This window comes from Aplidium turbinatum, chromosome 5, assembly GCF_918807975.1.
Source record: "Aplidium turbinatum chromosome 5, kaAplTurb1.1, whole genome shotgun sequence".
NCBI lineage: Eukaryota > Metazoa > Chordata > Ascidiacea > Aplousobranchia > Polyclinidae > Aplidium > Aplidium turbinatum.
The window spans coordinates 945,612-960,707 of record NC_137476.1 but is presented as its reverse complement, the minus strand read 5'-3'; the positions used below and the strand labels follow the sequence as shown (position 1 = coordinate 960,707).

The 15,096-nt window shown below is 37.3% G+C and overlaps 1 protein-coding gene across 1 annotated transcript in view; it reads right to left on the bottom strand.

Moving 5' to 3' along the window:
- Window positions 1–15,096, bottom strand: part of LOC145770154 (receptor-type tyrosine-protein phosphatase H-like) — a 53,914-nt gene that overhangs the window by 19,745 nt on the left and 19,073 nt on the right. The window contains exons 8-13 of the mRNA XM_082581742.1: window positions 14,600–14,893; window positions 13,663–13,766; window positions 13,039–13,216; window positions 8,204–8,328; window positions 6,017–6,182; window positions 1,483–1,591 (exon numbers count right to left, since the gene is read on the bottom strand). Coding sequence (XP_082437868.1) covers window positions 1,483–1,591; window positions 6,017–6,182; window positions 8,204–8,328; window positions 13,039–13,216; window positions 13,663–13,766; window positions 14,600–14,893 — 976 coding nt within the window. The remainder of the gene's footprint in view (window positions 1–1,482; window positions 1,592–6,016; window positions 6,183–8,203; window positions 8,329–13,038; window positions 13,217–13,662; window positions 13,767–14,599; window positions 14,894–15,096) is intronic.

Sequence of the window (15,096 nt, the reverse complement as noted above, 5' to 3'; positions counted from 1 at the left end):
TTAACAATAGGTAATCGTCCAACATTGAATGAGTTATCTCCAATTCCAGCAAGATCATAAATTTTGCGAATTTGTACATCACTATCATCTGCTACTTGTCCAACAAGAAATGTCCCAACCTTCCAAATATCACTGGTTGCAGTATCGAAAACTTTCATTTTCATTTTTTAAAGTCATTTTCATTTCCTATAGGAGATCCAACCGCAGCCAAACACGGATCTTCACTCAGCAGTGTAATTTTAATAAATACATGGTTGACTTAATAAATCATAAACATCCGCCATTCCATTTCTTCTAACTTTCTTCTATTAAATAGCAGTTTAGCAGTAGCTTCAGATTGTAAAAGTTGAACGAAGTATTACAAAAGTTGTAGTGCTATATACCAAAAAAGAACAAATGTTAACAATCTCAAATGAAATACTGAAATGGCAAAACACATTCAATCAAGCATGAAAACAGCTCAACAGAGCGAAAAAAACTAAATAAGGTAATTCTATGTAGGAGATTTTTATAAAAGCTACGTCAAAAGATCGGTTTCACAATCGTGCAAAGCTGCAAATAGGCTGCAAAACATTGCGGTCAGTGAAAATGATAGAGACGACTAGGAACTGGGTGCTAAAACAAAACATTATCAAATCATTGAAAAGATGCTAAAGTCATAGAAAGGATCAGGCACTAAGGCACTTCCTCTCATAGAGGAAGTGCCTTAGTGCTTGATCCTTTCTATGACTTTAGCATCTTTTCAATGATATATTTTATTAATTGCAAAATTTATTAATAATTGCATTATTCTTTATCTTATTTTTTGTAATATATTTAATATTAATCTACAAACTTCAGAAAAACATGACCAGCTGTGGAGATGAAGTTCTAGTAACAAGAGGTTTGCATTTTGACGTCAGCTCGTTTGCTGAACCACCGATGAGAACGCATTTTGGATAGCACCACCGTCGCCAGAGATACATCATATGCATCGCTCAGAATAATTTTAGATACCTTTCGTATCTTCGAACTTTCATTTGAATATTGCCTATTACGCAAATCCAAGCCCGTAGTGTTTGTGGGTGGAGGTATTTAGTGTTTGAATACGTGGTGTTTGTGGGTGGTTGTGCTTAGTGCGTGAATACGTGTTGTTTGTGAGTGGATGTGTTCAGTGCGTGAATACGCGTTGTTTGTTGGTGGAGGTGTTCAGTGTGTGAATACGTGGTGTTTGTGGGTAGATGTGTTCAGTGCGTGAATACACGGTGTGTGAGGTCGAGGTAGTTCTGATGCATCCAGTGAGCTACACAGTTCGCGGTCTTAACCACAAATATATAGGCCTACAAAGCACTGCTAGGCCAACTTTGCATTGCTTTTGTCAACAAAGCTCAACTCCATGCACAAAGTAGTTGTGATAAAACAAATAGCAATCGCAACTGTGATAAAATAAAGCTGCAATAATTCGATAAATTGTTGTTCCATGAGCGGCAATAGCATTTATACCTGTCACCATTTTGCTTAAACGTTTTCCTCTTGCGGTAGTAAACCAACCCAGCAACAATCACCACTGCCGCTAGCAATCCCACGACAACACCAGCAATCCAAGCTAAACCTGAATAAGTAACATTCGACAATGATGGTTCATTGTAATACTATGCGTGTAGTGTACATCAAAAATTAAGCAAAAAAGCAGAATGGAAATACCAAAAAGAGAATCAAACATTTTTCTAAGAATTAAAAGGAGTTTAGAAAATTATAAAAGTTCGAAAATTTAGGAAGAATTTTTACTACACACTAAAAAATTAAGCAAATAATTTAGGAACTTCATTTTATATTCCCTAAGAGTTATAAACAAGGCTGCAGAAGGTTCAGGCCAAAGCATTCGATGTTTCAATTTATGTCAAATATTTGTATTGATATTTTCTTAATGGAAATAATTTGATGAAATGTAGTAGAAGTTCAATAGACTCTAATAAGTAAGTTTCAGAATTTTTGTTCATAGTGGCTAAGAAAATAATAAAAAATGTGACAAAAGAGGAAGATGGCGGGTAAGATTTATCTTCTTCTACTGAGGGCCTTCTCAGTCCCGGAATTTTGCCAAAGGATGTCATTTGCGGTGCAATTAGTTTAATGGTAGTTCAGTATTGATTTTGTTTACAATCAAATATTTACAGATCGTAGGCTACTTGAATAAAAAAGTAAAAACTGCGCAATAGGGTGGAGTGAAAATAACTTTTTTGCAAAATTCAAAAACATAGCCCCCTAAAAAGTTGCTTTTGTTCATGAAAAACACATTTGTTAAAAAAAATAAAAAAAATAATGTCTTGATGAAGCTCAATCCTCAAATCAAAGATGGCCGCCAACTTTGCTTGAAAATACAGTAAATTCACCATAACTTTGCCAATACTTGCCCAATTTTCATCATATTTCAACAAGCTTTCCTCGTTCATGTCATAAAACACTAGAAATACATATGATGACAGCGTGAGCAAATTATGACGTCACCAAATCCAATATGGCCCCCAAATTATGTTTTGTTTGCATTTTTACCATTTCTACTATTTCTTCTTTCATTTTTTTATAGTTATAATAAGTCCATGACGTATAAGCTACGTTCTCTTCTTCAATGGGTATAATTGCGTATTGCAGACCTGTTCAAAAGTGTTCATCTTATACCAGAAATCAATCCCTTTTGTGACGTATCTTAGGATGGAACAAATGATGGACTCAATCTACAAGGAATACAGGCTTCTTCTGAAGAACTAGAAGCGAGATAAAGACAAAGATAGTTACAAAGAAAGACTTTGCAAGTTCAAGGAGAAAGCTGACCATCTATTTGACGTTTCGGCTTGCAAGTGTGCTAACTTGTATAACTGCAAGTGTGAGAAGGAGTGTAAATTGCCTAATGTCGAAAAGGAATTTCTGATAGATCAACGAAATGCCAGGCAAATGATTATTGGTAGTATTAATAAAGCAGAAACACAAAAGCTAGAAAAAAGAAACAAAAGGAGAACATTGTTAAAGCATTGTGAAATGACTCCAAGAAGTTGTGCAACTCAGTCGTCTGCATCATCTCAGGTTTATCATAGTGACAGTAACATCATCATCATCCGTTCAGTCGTTTACGACTCTCGGTCACTCTATAGGTCATCTTTCTCCACATCTCTCGATCCCACGCAGCTTCCTTCAATTCATGCACTCCCATGCCACTGTCATTTACAATCGTGTCAAGCCATCTTGTTTTCGGGCGCCCCCTTCCTCTTCCTCCGCTCACCAAACCAAGCATGATGTCTTTTTCCATTGATTTGCTTCTCATTATGTGGCCAAAATATGAAAGTTTCTGCCTGACGATTCTAGCTTCTAGGGATATGTCCGGTTTAATTTGTTCAAGAATTTTCTCGTTTGTTATTTTGGCTGTCCAAGGAACACGCAGTAACCTTCTCCAACACCACAATTCAAATGCGTCAATTTTTCTTCTGTCTGTTTTGTTCATTGTCCATGTTTCGCATCCGTAAGTTGCAATTGGGAATATTATAGTTTTGATCAGCTTCTTTTTTGTTTCTAATTTTATATCCTTGCTCTTCTAAATGCTATTCATTCCAACAAATGCATTTCTTCCCAGCGCTATTCTTCTCCTTATCTCTGGTGAGTTATTAAAATCCCAGCTTAGGACATTCTGTGTCACTGTTAGTGACAGTAACAGTGACACAGAATGTCCTAACAATAGTGGTACATATATAGATGCTTCCTGTCCAAAGAAGAGAAAGGTCTTTCCCAAATCTTTGCAAACAATGGCAACCATTTGTGACAGATATGGAGTCTCAAATAGTGCAGCGGCAGCCATAGCGAGTTCTGTTCTTGCTGATGTTCAAGGCGGCAACTCCTTGGTGATCGACAGAAGCAAAGTTCGCTGGAAAGGATGAAGAAACGCACAGCTTTGTCAGGTGAAGCCAGCACAAAGATTACAGGTTTATATTTTGATGGCCGAAACGATAAGACAATGTTTAATGCAAAAGAGATTGATGGCAAATTTCACCGTAAAATAACATCAGAGGAACACATAACAATTATAGCAGAACCAGGATCATCTTACTTCGGGCATGTTTGTGAAAGTAACGGGACAGGGGCTGAGATAGCTTCAAAGTTGTTAGATTATTTAGAAAAAAGGGGGGTAGATACAAATGAACTCAATGTAATTAGTACTGATGGAACAGTCGTCAATACTGGTGTAAAGAAGGGAGTCATTCGATTAATTGAAGAGTCACTAGGTAGACCATTACAATGGTGTATTTGCCTGTTGCATGCAAATGAGATTCCTCTCAGGTATCTTTTTCAGAAGATCGATGGTCCAACTACTGGCCCCCATGGATTTGCTGGACCAATCGGCAAAGCTGTTCATACCTGTGACCGTCAACCACTGGTAAATTTTGACAAAATACCTTGTGATTTAGAGCACATACTGCAACCCAAAGACTTAAGCACCGATCAGAAGTATCTGTTTGAAATCTGTCTGGCTATTAGCAAAGGTTGTTGCTCCTTGGACCTTTCACTCAAATGCCCTGGTACAATTAATCAAGCAAGATGGCTGACGTTAACAAATCGCATATTGCGGTTGTATATTTCAACAGAAGCACCGTCCATAGAATTGAAGACTGTCGTCACCTTTATTTTGAAAGTGTATGCATCGATGTGGATCTCTATTAAAAAGGCATCTTTGTGTACAGATGGAGCAAAACATGTCTACAACATGGTAGACAAGGCCAGATATCTTGAGGATGAGCTGAAGGAAGTTGTTATGAATGCTATCCAGAGAAATGCCTTTTTTGCGCACCCTGAAAACGTTCTGCTGGCAATGTTGGCAGACGAAAACATCAGTATCAGAGAACTGGCTCTCAGGCGAATACTGAAGTCCAGAGAACGCAAGAGCAGCAGCAGTACAGTGCGAGTTTTTAGAGTGCCAACCTTGAACCTTCACGCTAGGAATTATAAAGAAATAATTGACTGGCAGACCGAAGATATCACTGAAACTCCCCACACCAAGAACCTTAGCAATGAAGATTTGATTAGTAAGATCAAAACAAATCCATTCACGATGAGTCCTCTCACAGTTGAAAGTTTCCCCTGTCGTAACCAGGCTGTGGAACGCCATGTTAAGCTTGTGACAGAGGCTTCAGGCTCCGTTTGTGGAGAATATAACAGAGATGGTTTCATCAGGGCTCGATTAGAGAACAGGTGCAAAATGCCAAAGTTTGACAGCAACGCTGATTTCAAAGTTTAGAATTTCAGTGAAGGTTACATTGAACAGGTCATTCTGGGATGAAATTCCTATCCCTTGGACTTCCCAGAATGCCCTTGGGCGACAAACGCATTTCATTCCCGGTTTGTCCCCTAAAAGGTTCACATGTAGGACTGCCTCCATGTGGCGTGAACTGGAAACGTTAATTCTACGGGCTTAACGGCTAAACGTCCTATCCTACTCTGTTGCAATTATTGAAGGTATTTTTAATTTCTAGATGAATACTATACTAAATAAAGCTTCCATCTGTATTTACTATTATCAAGAGGAAAAATCGTACCCACGACAGAAGACAGCATAACCATATAACTATCAAACGTTGGAGCAAATTGAAAAAGAAGTGTGTAACATGGATAGGAAATGTGAAAAACTGAATTTGGCGGCCATATTGGATTTGGTGACGTCATAATTTGCTCACGCTGTCATCATATGTATTTCTAGTGTTTTATAACATGAACGAGAAATGCTTGTTGAAATATGATGAAAATTGGGCAATTATTGGCAAAGTTATGGTGAATTTACTGTATTTTCAAGCAAAGTTGGCGGCCATCTTTGATTTGTGGATTGAGCTTCATTAAGACATTATTTTTTATTTATTTTTTTTTCACAAATGTGTTTTTTATGAACAAAAGCAACTTTTTAGGGGGCTATGTTTTTGAATTTTGCAAAAAAGTTATTTTCACTCCACCCTACTGCGCAAGGCCCACATATAAATGTAATCATCTCAACAAATGGTCTTACTTGGATCAGATGGTTCTGTCGTGACTGGATTTGACGCTGGTGCATAGGTCTGGCTTGGGCTGCCATTGATGTCAATGATAAAAGATTGTAACGTTACCACGTATGCAGTTTTCGGTGTGAGCCCACCAGCTACATACGATGTTTGTTTATTGCTTAGAATGCTTTCCTGAGGAAGAGATGTTTGACGATTATACTCATAACTCTACAAACAAAAGTCGCTTAAGTTTGTCACATTAGCCCTAGCACTCCCAAAGGGGTCAATTGACCCCTTTTGGTTTGTTTGTTTTTAAATAAACAAAACATGCATAACATAGCAAGTTGATATTTTTTAACTTCTTCTTATTTTGGTTATCATCATCATCATTATCAGCCATTGTTGTTCCACTGCAGGATGAAGGCCTTCCCCATATCTTTATAATTTTGTCTGTTTTTGCACGTTTGTGTCCAGTGTTTGTCGAATTGGTAGAGTTCTACTCGCCATCTTGTCTTCTGTTTCCTTCTTTTGCGTTTATTGTCAAGCGGTATCCAGTCAGTAGCTCTTCTTGTCCATCTGTTGTCAGTTGTTTGCATGATATGTCCTGCCCAATTCCACTTCAAACTTGTTATTGTTTGAATGATATCTTTGATTTGTGTTTGTTGTCGTATCCATTTGGTTGGTTTCCTGTCATTCCATGTAATGCCATGATATTTTTTGAATTCTTCTTATTTTGGTTATGACACACTCCAAATGAATAGTGAAAAAATTCGATCAAAAAATGGTGCATTTTTGTCCAGTTTTACGCCAACTACCAAAGGGGTCAATTGAACCCCACGACTACTTCCTTTCATAAAAGCTCCCAAAAACATAGTTACCCAAAAAATTATTACGCAGTAAAGACTGCTAATACTTGCTCAGTGGTATTACTCAGTCAGTGATAATATTTCGATCTGATAATGAGCTTCCCGTAGCACTTCCAGCAGGGATATCTATAACTACGGGATTGGAAACTCTTTTCAGTGCATCAGTAGGGTCAACATGATACTATGACTATAAAAGAATTGTTTAAAGAAAATACTTTTTGTATCAACTAAAGAATGTATAAAATTCAATTTCGCAATAACAATATAAAATGTTCACTCGCATCAAAACTTATTTGATGTATAAAAGTTTAAACCACGAATCTAAAAAATCAAAAAATAAATGAATGCAAAGAATCCAAAAATTCTCTGTTCTTCAGCATTTTGCGTATTGCAAACCGGAATAGAAGTAAACGAGGAATATTCAACAATCAGTGAAATGTGTTGTCGTAGGCTTTTATTATAAACTTATTCACAGACCAAGCCAGTAATTACGAAATCAATACGTTTAAGATGTCATAAGAACTAAAACTAATACTCGGTTTTGAATTTATTTAGCAGCAAACGAAATACGACATGATTACACAAATGGAATGCAAACACAATAAACAAACAAGGCAAGTGTATACTTTACAGTTTACGGCAGGTGCATTGATTGTTACACTTTTCCTTGTCTGTTTACTACTTGCTATTTTTTTAAGTCAACTTATGTAAACCTTTATCACAGCGACGCAAAGGACAGTGACCCTATTGTTGTATAAAAGTGTTTTCAGCTCCACAGAGTTTCCCATCCCGACGTAGTTATAGATATCCCTGACTTCCAGCAAGCAATTGCAAACATCTGTTGTTCATTAATTATTTGCCTGTATACGACCTATAACGTAGCCATAACTACGGCTTTCAAACCTCCTTTCAACAACTGCCTTTCAATCAGATATCAAACAGTAGGCTAGTTCTGACTAAAGTGTTAATTAAATATCGCTTGATCACACAATTGAATTCCTTTGTTGTCAACGGATTTCAGATAGATAAACTTAAATTAGGATTATTTCAACTGCAAAGTGTCCAGGAGCTTGTTTTCAAGCAATATTAAGTGCTAGGGTCAATTGACCTCTTTGGTAGTCTTGAAGAAAAAATATATGGTATTTCTAGGGTTATAATAGTTACAATGTTGTCATCTACAGTCTCTGCATTTACATCCAGGGATGAAAGAAAAATATTTCTTTTCAAACACTAAATTACTCAAGGTACTCTGCTATAACACAAATAAGAACCTATCCACTGGTTTACTTTGCAGAAAGTTTAAGTTTGCTACTAACGTGCACATCAGAAGTTATGCAGTAAACCTACTTGTACAAAGTCGCCTTGTAAGATTTGTATGTAGTATCCCTCAACGTAACCTTCTGGATGAGTCCAATAAACCGTCAGTGAGTTCTTTGATGTTGTGATGTTGTGAATAATAACTTGCTCAGGCTCTGGAAACATGATTATTTACTTTCTTTTACCTGGTTACTATTGAATTCGTGTAAGAGCATACGATTGAACTTTGTTGTTAATTTTTTCAATTTAATTCTCATCGTTTCAATTAAAGCATTTTTTTAACCTTTGTTCGTCGTCGTCAGCGTATGCTCAAATTCTATGAATGGAGACAAAGGACCAGATGAACTTCAATTCGCTTTTAATTCCAATTCATACACAACATGAATTTGTTGTATATCCGGATTTCGAGCATTTAGCTCTCTTCAGTACAACTTTTGAATTGCGAATGAATAACACTACAAATGAACTGGTATTTATAGCGAAAATCATCTGGTCATCATCTGGTCCTTTGTCTCCATTCATAGAATTTGAGCATACGCTGACGACGACCTTTGTTCTACCTCATTGAAGCATGCTCTATGTTCGTACCCATCTACACCACTATATACAACAATGGCCAGGACTATTTTTACGGACATGGTTTTGACGTGCTATTATTTTTGTGCAAACGCACGATTAATTCTATGTTCAAAATAAATGATGTTGATGAATTCCAAACAAAGGCAGATTAGCAACAAAGAAAATTTACAAATCTAAGCTAACAAACAATAGAATGAATAGAGCATACATTAAAAAAGCTAAAGACGCTCTTAATTACGTTCAACAAAAATTTTCTAAAAAGAAAAACGTCAGTGAATGGAAATAAAGACTCGCCTGCAATGATGCAGGACAAAAACGCTGCAGAAGCAGCTGTTGACCACCTTTGCCACAATTGCAGAGTTAAGAAAGAGACTAAGCGCTGGCCACTTGTCTAATGTCTACTACAACTGCTTCAATATTACAGGCACCAACAGCATGGTGGCCTCCACCATTTCGTTTCTCAAATTGACAAAAGTGCGTAAAATACATAAACAAACTCTAGGTATGAGTTGCTTCATTTTGCTGTAGCGTCGAGTGCAAGTTGTATAACTTCCAAGAGCTACTAAACTATCTATACAAAAATGTGGGTACTAATTGACACTGGCTCTGCTCAATTAACCGTACATGAGAATGGAAAATGTAAAAATTAACGGTGTTACATCTGTCCATCTTCAATAGATCGTAATACACCTCATGTGTGCACTCAATATGATGGGTGATGTTGTGTCAATCGCCTACAAGCCAAGGTTTTGTGCTTCTATTGTGCAGCATGATTCTTGTGCCTTAGTGCCCTCATGGCTATCACATTCTAGCACTCAATGAACTGCAATGGATTGTTTTTTGCCTCGATTTTTGTTGTATTTTGAAGTTAGGCTACGCATTACTTCAATTCTTTGTTTGTTGTTGACAGTTTGCAGGTTTGTTTTTAAAATTGTTAGTTGTTATACAAGAAATAACGTTACACATGCAAGAGATTCGAACTTTGTCAGTTTATATCGTAATATCGTCAGACTAATAAAATAATGGCGTAACTCATTTTTTCTTGTTTTGAGATAATCGAAAAAAACTGTCTACACGGTTGTTTTTATCATATTTATTGTACAGTTAAACGAAAATAGCATGTCGATGGGAGTACAATGAGCATGTATACTTTGATTTTTTTCATTTTGCATCCCATAATGGGCTGGCATGACTTAGGCCATTTTCTGAATGCACTGACATGACTTAGGCCATTTGATATTTTGACTTTATCAATATGAGTTTTTTAACGGTGACATAATAACAGTGATAATACGACTAGAATTAACAGGAAAATCCCTAATAGCAACTCCAATCTAACGATAGGAGTTATATTTCATGCTAGACTGCATATTTCGCCCAAAAACAGTTCACAGTTGGCAAGACAAGCTGAATAAATTATCAGTAATGAGGCAAATTATCAAAAAAGGAGTGGCACAATGTTGGCATTACATGTTTCATAGATTGGAGATCATGTATTTCCTCAATTTGATTGGAAGATGGCTTGAAAAAATAGGAATCCATGTAGTGTCGTTTAAGTTTGTGTGTGACCGCTGTGGCAGATCCTCCCACTGTGCAGCCTCACATAATGGGACCTTGTACAATGCCTTTCCACTGCTTTCATGATTTCGGCCTATAAGATAATGAACCGTGGGATCTTCAGCTTTCTTTCCAGGCCTAATACTCAACAACCATCATCCATCGATTTTCATAAAATCACTGTGTTGCATCCTCTGTACATTGTTGGGATGCGGTCTGATCTTGGCATTCTGGATGATAATTTCGTAATCTCTCGTCGTAAAAATGTTGTTTACCAATTTTCACTCGATAGTACTGTGCAATGTGCATGCTATCGCACTCCATTTGAGTGTGACCAGCCACGAGGTCCTTCTGAGTAATAGTGATGTCATGCTTCCATGCAAGGGCATAGTAGGCACTAGAGACATTAGAGTTACTATTTTGATATCCACACCCATCACTCCACTTTCTGTTTCATTCCAAATAGAGCAATAAGCATCTTTTGATTCAAGATTGAATAGTGTAAAATTGTGTACCTGCAGCTTGGTTTTATAGTAGGCTACATACTGCTTGCCTTAGTTTTAGGACACAGAAGTACAGCCTGTAAATCCATTGTCCATACGGATTTTACTGTGCTAGCGGACTCTTTGTCTTCGTCTTCTCATTTAAAGCTTCATTCTTCAACTTGATATGGTCATCGTATTGTTCCTTGGTAGTAATACTGTATTTGAATGAAACACACACGTCGCACTGACCCTTTTACGTGGTATGAACAGAGCACCCGGCAGCCCGTTGCAACCAGTTCCCCTGAAGCTGCACGTTTCGATTTTATTGGGCCGCATTGGACATGAAGCTGGCCAAGAGTGTGTGCGTAGCCCTCGCGTAGTTACGATCACCGTAAATAAACATACAAGCAAATGGCCTAAATTGTTTCAATTTGGACCTAGAACAAACAAAGCCCAATGGCGATGATATCACGGGTAATGGGGACAGGCGTGGTAGAGTTGGAAGCCTCCAGCCCGGTTTCACATATTGGCGGCGGATCTACGATAATCGTCTTCCAGTGCCTTTTGCCCACGTATTTTCCATCACAGACTGGGCCTCCAAAGCCACATACGACATCACCATCCAAACTCAATTTGAAGATCAACCAATGCTCGGACACGAGCTGGAGCCGACGATGAAAACGGAGAAGTTCTCATTATGAAATACTTCCCTAAAATAGACTGTGCTCCATGGTAGTATTCCTGATGATTCAGCAAGCTCTTTAGCTTGTGGATAAGAACTTCAGCTGCATGGAGACATGGGCCCAGGAATGGAACGAGCTGCCACATATCCCTCCTCAGTTTTCAGTTATACCAGCGCTCTCCATCCCTCCTGGAGCAGACCTCTCAAGAAAGGCATGGGTCACATTGAACAGGATCAGATGTGACGTTGGTTGCACTGGAGCTAATCTGTTTAGGTGGGGGTTGCATAATGCGCCGCCCGATATGTGTCTGCTGAGCGGTAGAACAAACAATGCAACACATACTCCACGAATGTCCCATCTTACGGCCCCCAAGTGAAATCATTGGTATTCGACAACTGGACCCAACTACCGTATCATGGCTGCACGATGAGGCATTGCCAATCTAAGCTACTACAAGTCAAACGAGAGAAGAAGAAGAAGGAAGCTCTTTGTATTGCCGATGAAGTTGGGTTATGGTATAGTTCCAGAGTACAAGAATTTCTTCTTTCTGTACATTGTGACCTTTCTACAGTAATGGGAATCTACAGTAGGCAAGTCATTGAGAAATTTCGCCAAAAAGTGATTTTCCTCTTTTCCCACTTTGGCACATTTAAGCTACCTACACATAAAAGTCAATTCAAACGTTTTGAAATCTATGTTTTCCTATGTTCTCCTTCTCCCATCTGTGAAACTCAAGAATGATGGCGAAGAACTCAGCAACGAGCTTATGAAGTCGCTAAGTGTGATATTAAGATGAGAATTAATTAGGTACCGTATCCAACAATAGCTTGCTACAAAAACCTGCCATGGGTACGAGAAGACTCCGAGAAACGGCGCATTGAGAAGATCTGACCTGTATCACAGTGTGAGGTGATTAGTCGCATTACCAGAGTGCTAGGAAAAGGAAGCTTCTCAAAGGAACAGAGAGAAAACAGATTGATTTAAGTAGGGTGGTTACTTGAAAATGGCCAAGATTACGATACCTAGAATAGAAAAAACATAAATATTTTGTGTTAAATTAATCGTCTAGCCTTGTGATAAAATGAAAGCTCTATTTCTGTACAATTGAGATCGTCGTCTTCTGACCATCTGCTCTGTTGGAGGAAAGCTTAACTTCCAGCAAACGATTAAAAAGATTTGTAAAATGGCCTAAGTCATGCGTTTGAGTTAGGCCATTTGACATTTTTACGAAAATACCACTTTCCCGTTAACGTAGGTCTTAGAAAATTATGTGGCAGATGCGCTACATTTTAGGGACCTACAAAACACTAATATCTCAATTTCGTCAAAAAGTGAGTTACGCCATTATTTTATTAGTCTGACGATATCATCTATTGGGGCAGACAATACTGAGTTTGCAACAAGATGATTGGTTTCGTAATCGTGTTTAAGAAACATATAAGAGTTGAAAAATACATTTATGAGCTTCGACAAACCAGGTCATTAGAGTCGCAGGTGGCTAATAATGGTTGATGAAATAGTTGGGCGTTTAAGAATTAAGACAGTATTGAAAATAACTCACCAGAATTCATTTGAAGTTTCGTGCTTTCATCTTCTCTACTCCAGAGTCCATTAGACACAGTTTTCACTGATACTGTGTAGTTGTTGCCTGGAGCAACCGGGATTTCCCCTTCAGTGGTTGTGAAAGGAAGCGCAACTGGTTCACTGATAGTGCCAGTGGTTGTGCTGTTGTAGGTTACCTGGACAGAAAGGAACAGTATATGTATACGTAAGTGTTATTCGTATCAGAGCTTTGAAGGCTTTTTTGTTACCCAGTATTGTTCAAAACTAAACTAAATTTAAATATTTTTTAATATTATTTAGATTTTTTTAAGTACTTTCAGCATTTATATTTGCTACTCGATTTTGTTCAGAAATAAAGGAACTTTTAATCTTATTATTATTATATTTGTTTTACGAATTAAACTTTATCACCATCTAGAGTCAAATTTTCTTAAGCACTTTTTGCAATTTGGTTCACTGCGTCAAGTTTCGAGGTTTAAAAATTTGTGACAGCTTTTTGATTCTTTTTGATATTGTTAATTCATAAAGAAAATCGTACAACAACATTGTACACCACTCATCACTTTAAGGAAACAAAAAATTGTCTGTTAAGTTACAACATTATCAAATCAAAAAAGAGCACCTGAATCTCATCTCCTGTTCCTTCTGGTGTTTTCCAAGTTAACTTCAAGCGGCGTGTTGGGTCTGACGCCTCAATTGTCTTCAAACTTCCAACGATCTCTGGATCTAAAAGTATATTTTGAAGAATCCGCGCAAAATAGTCACTGATGAGAAAATTTTGCTAAGACGTTTTCTTCATAAAACATGTTGACATGTCCAGTATAAATGTAGATTGTAATTTTAAAATTGCCTTAGTCTAATGTGGATTTATAGAAGAATGCTTAAAATTTCATGGAAGGATAAAATCACAAACAAAGATGTACTATCCAGAATACAAACCAACATGGAAATTCTACAAACAATTAAATCAAGAAAATTGAAATATTTTGGCCACATGATTTGCAACAATTCTATTCAAAGACAACTGCTCGAAGGAAAAATGAACGGTAAACGAAATAGAGGCAGACCACAAAGAATTTGGACTAATGATATTGAAGACTGGTCAGGACTTAATTACAAAACTGCAGTAAAAGAATCTCACAATAGGGAAACTTGGCCTCCAACCCTCGACGAGAGGAAGGAACTTAATGATGATGAGTCTAACGTACCAAATTTTTTTTTCAAATTTGAGGCAAGGTTTGAACAAAAAAGAAAAAAATATTAAAACGAAAACTTTGCGTATTGTGGAATTTGTTACATTCAGATGTAGTCATCACTAGCAGTCACACTTAAGCATGCTTTACAGTAAAGGAGAAAACCTAACCTAAGGTAAATTCTTCAATTTATATGATCGCTGAAAATGTTAAGCAGTATTTACAATAATAACATATTTTCATATAAAATGAAAAGCCAGACATGGGGGGACTGATTACCACTACTTCATCTATTTTACTACTATTTTCTTAATTTGTATTGCAAACATCTGGAAATAAATCATCTTGCAATCATTCGCAACTTACCTAGTGTAGATCGCATCACTTGGGGGTTTCCACTATTAGCAGAATTGTACGCTTGCACTGATACGTCATAAATCTCTCCAGGAGTTAAGTTTGCAATCGTGTAAGAATATTGGATATTTCCTTTATGTTGTTCATCATGAGAGTCAAAATATGTACTAGAAGAAGAAACCATCCATTGAACCAGATAACCTTTAATCTCTTCTCCACCGTCAGGCTTCAACCATTCCACCTCCAGCATTGTTGTGGGATTGGTGGGCACAGATGATAGCTTTGATTGCTTTGTTTCAATGGGTACTGGAAATGTAGTAGAAAATAGCTTGTTAAAAAGAATTTGTATAGCTGAATAATTTTGGCTAACTGAAGTGGTTTTAATTTTAAACTAAATTCAGCTGCAAAACCACACTAGAAATATTAGCCCTTATGTCGTTCAACAGAATCTATGTTGGGGAGTTGAAACAATTTTTTCGTTAATCATGCGATCATTTTCCCCAATCATG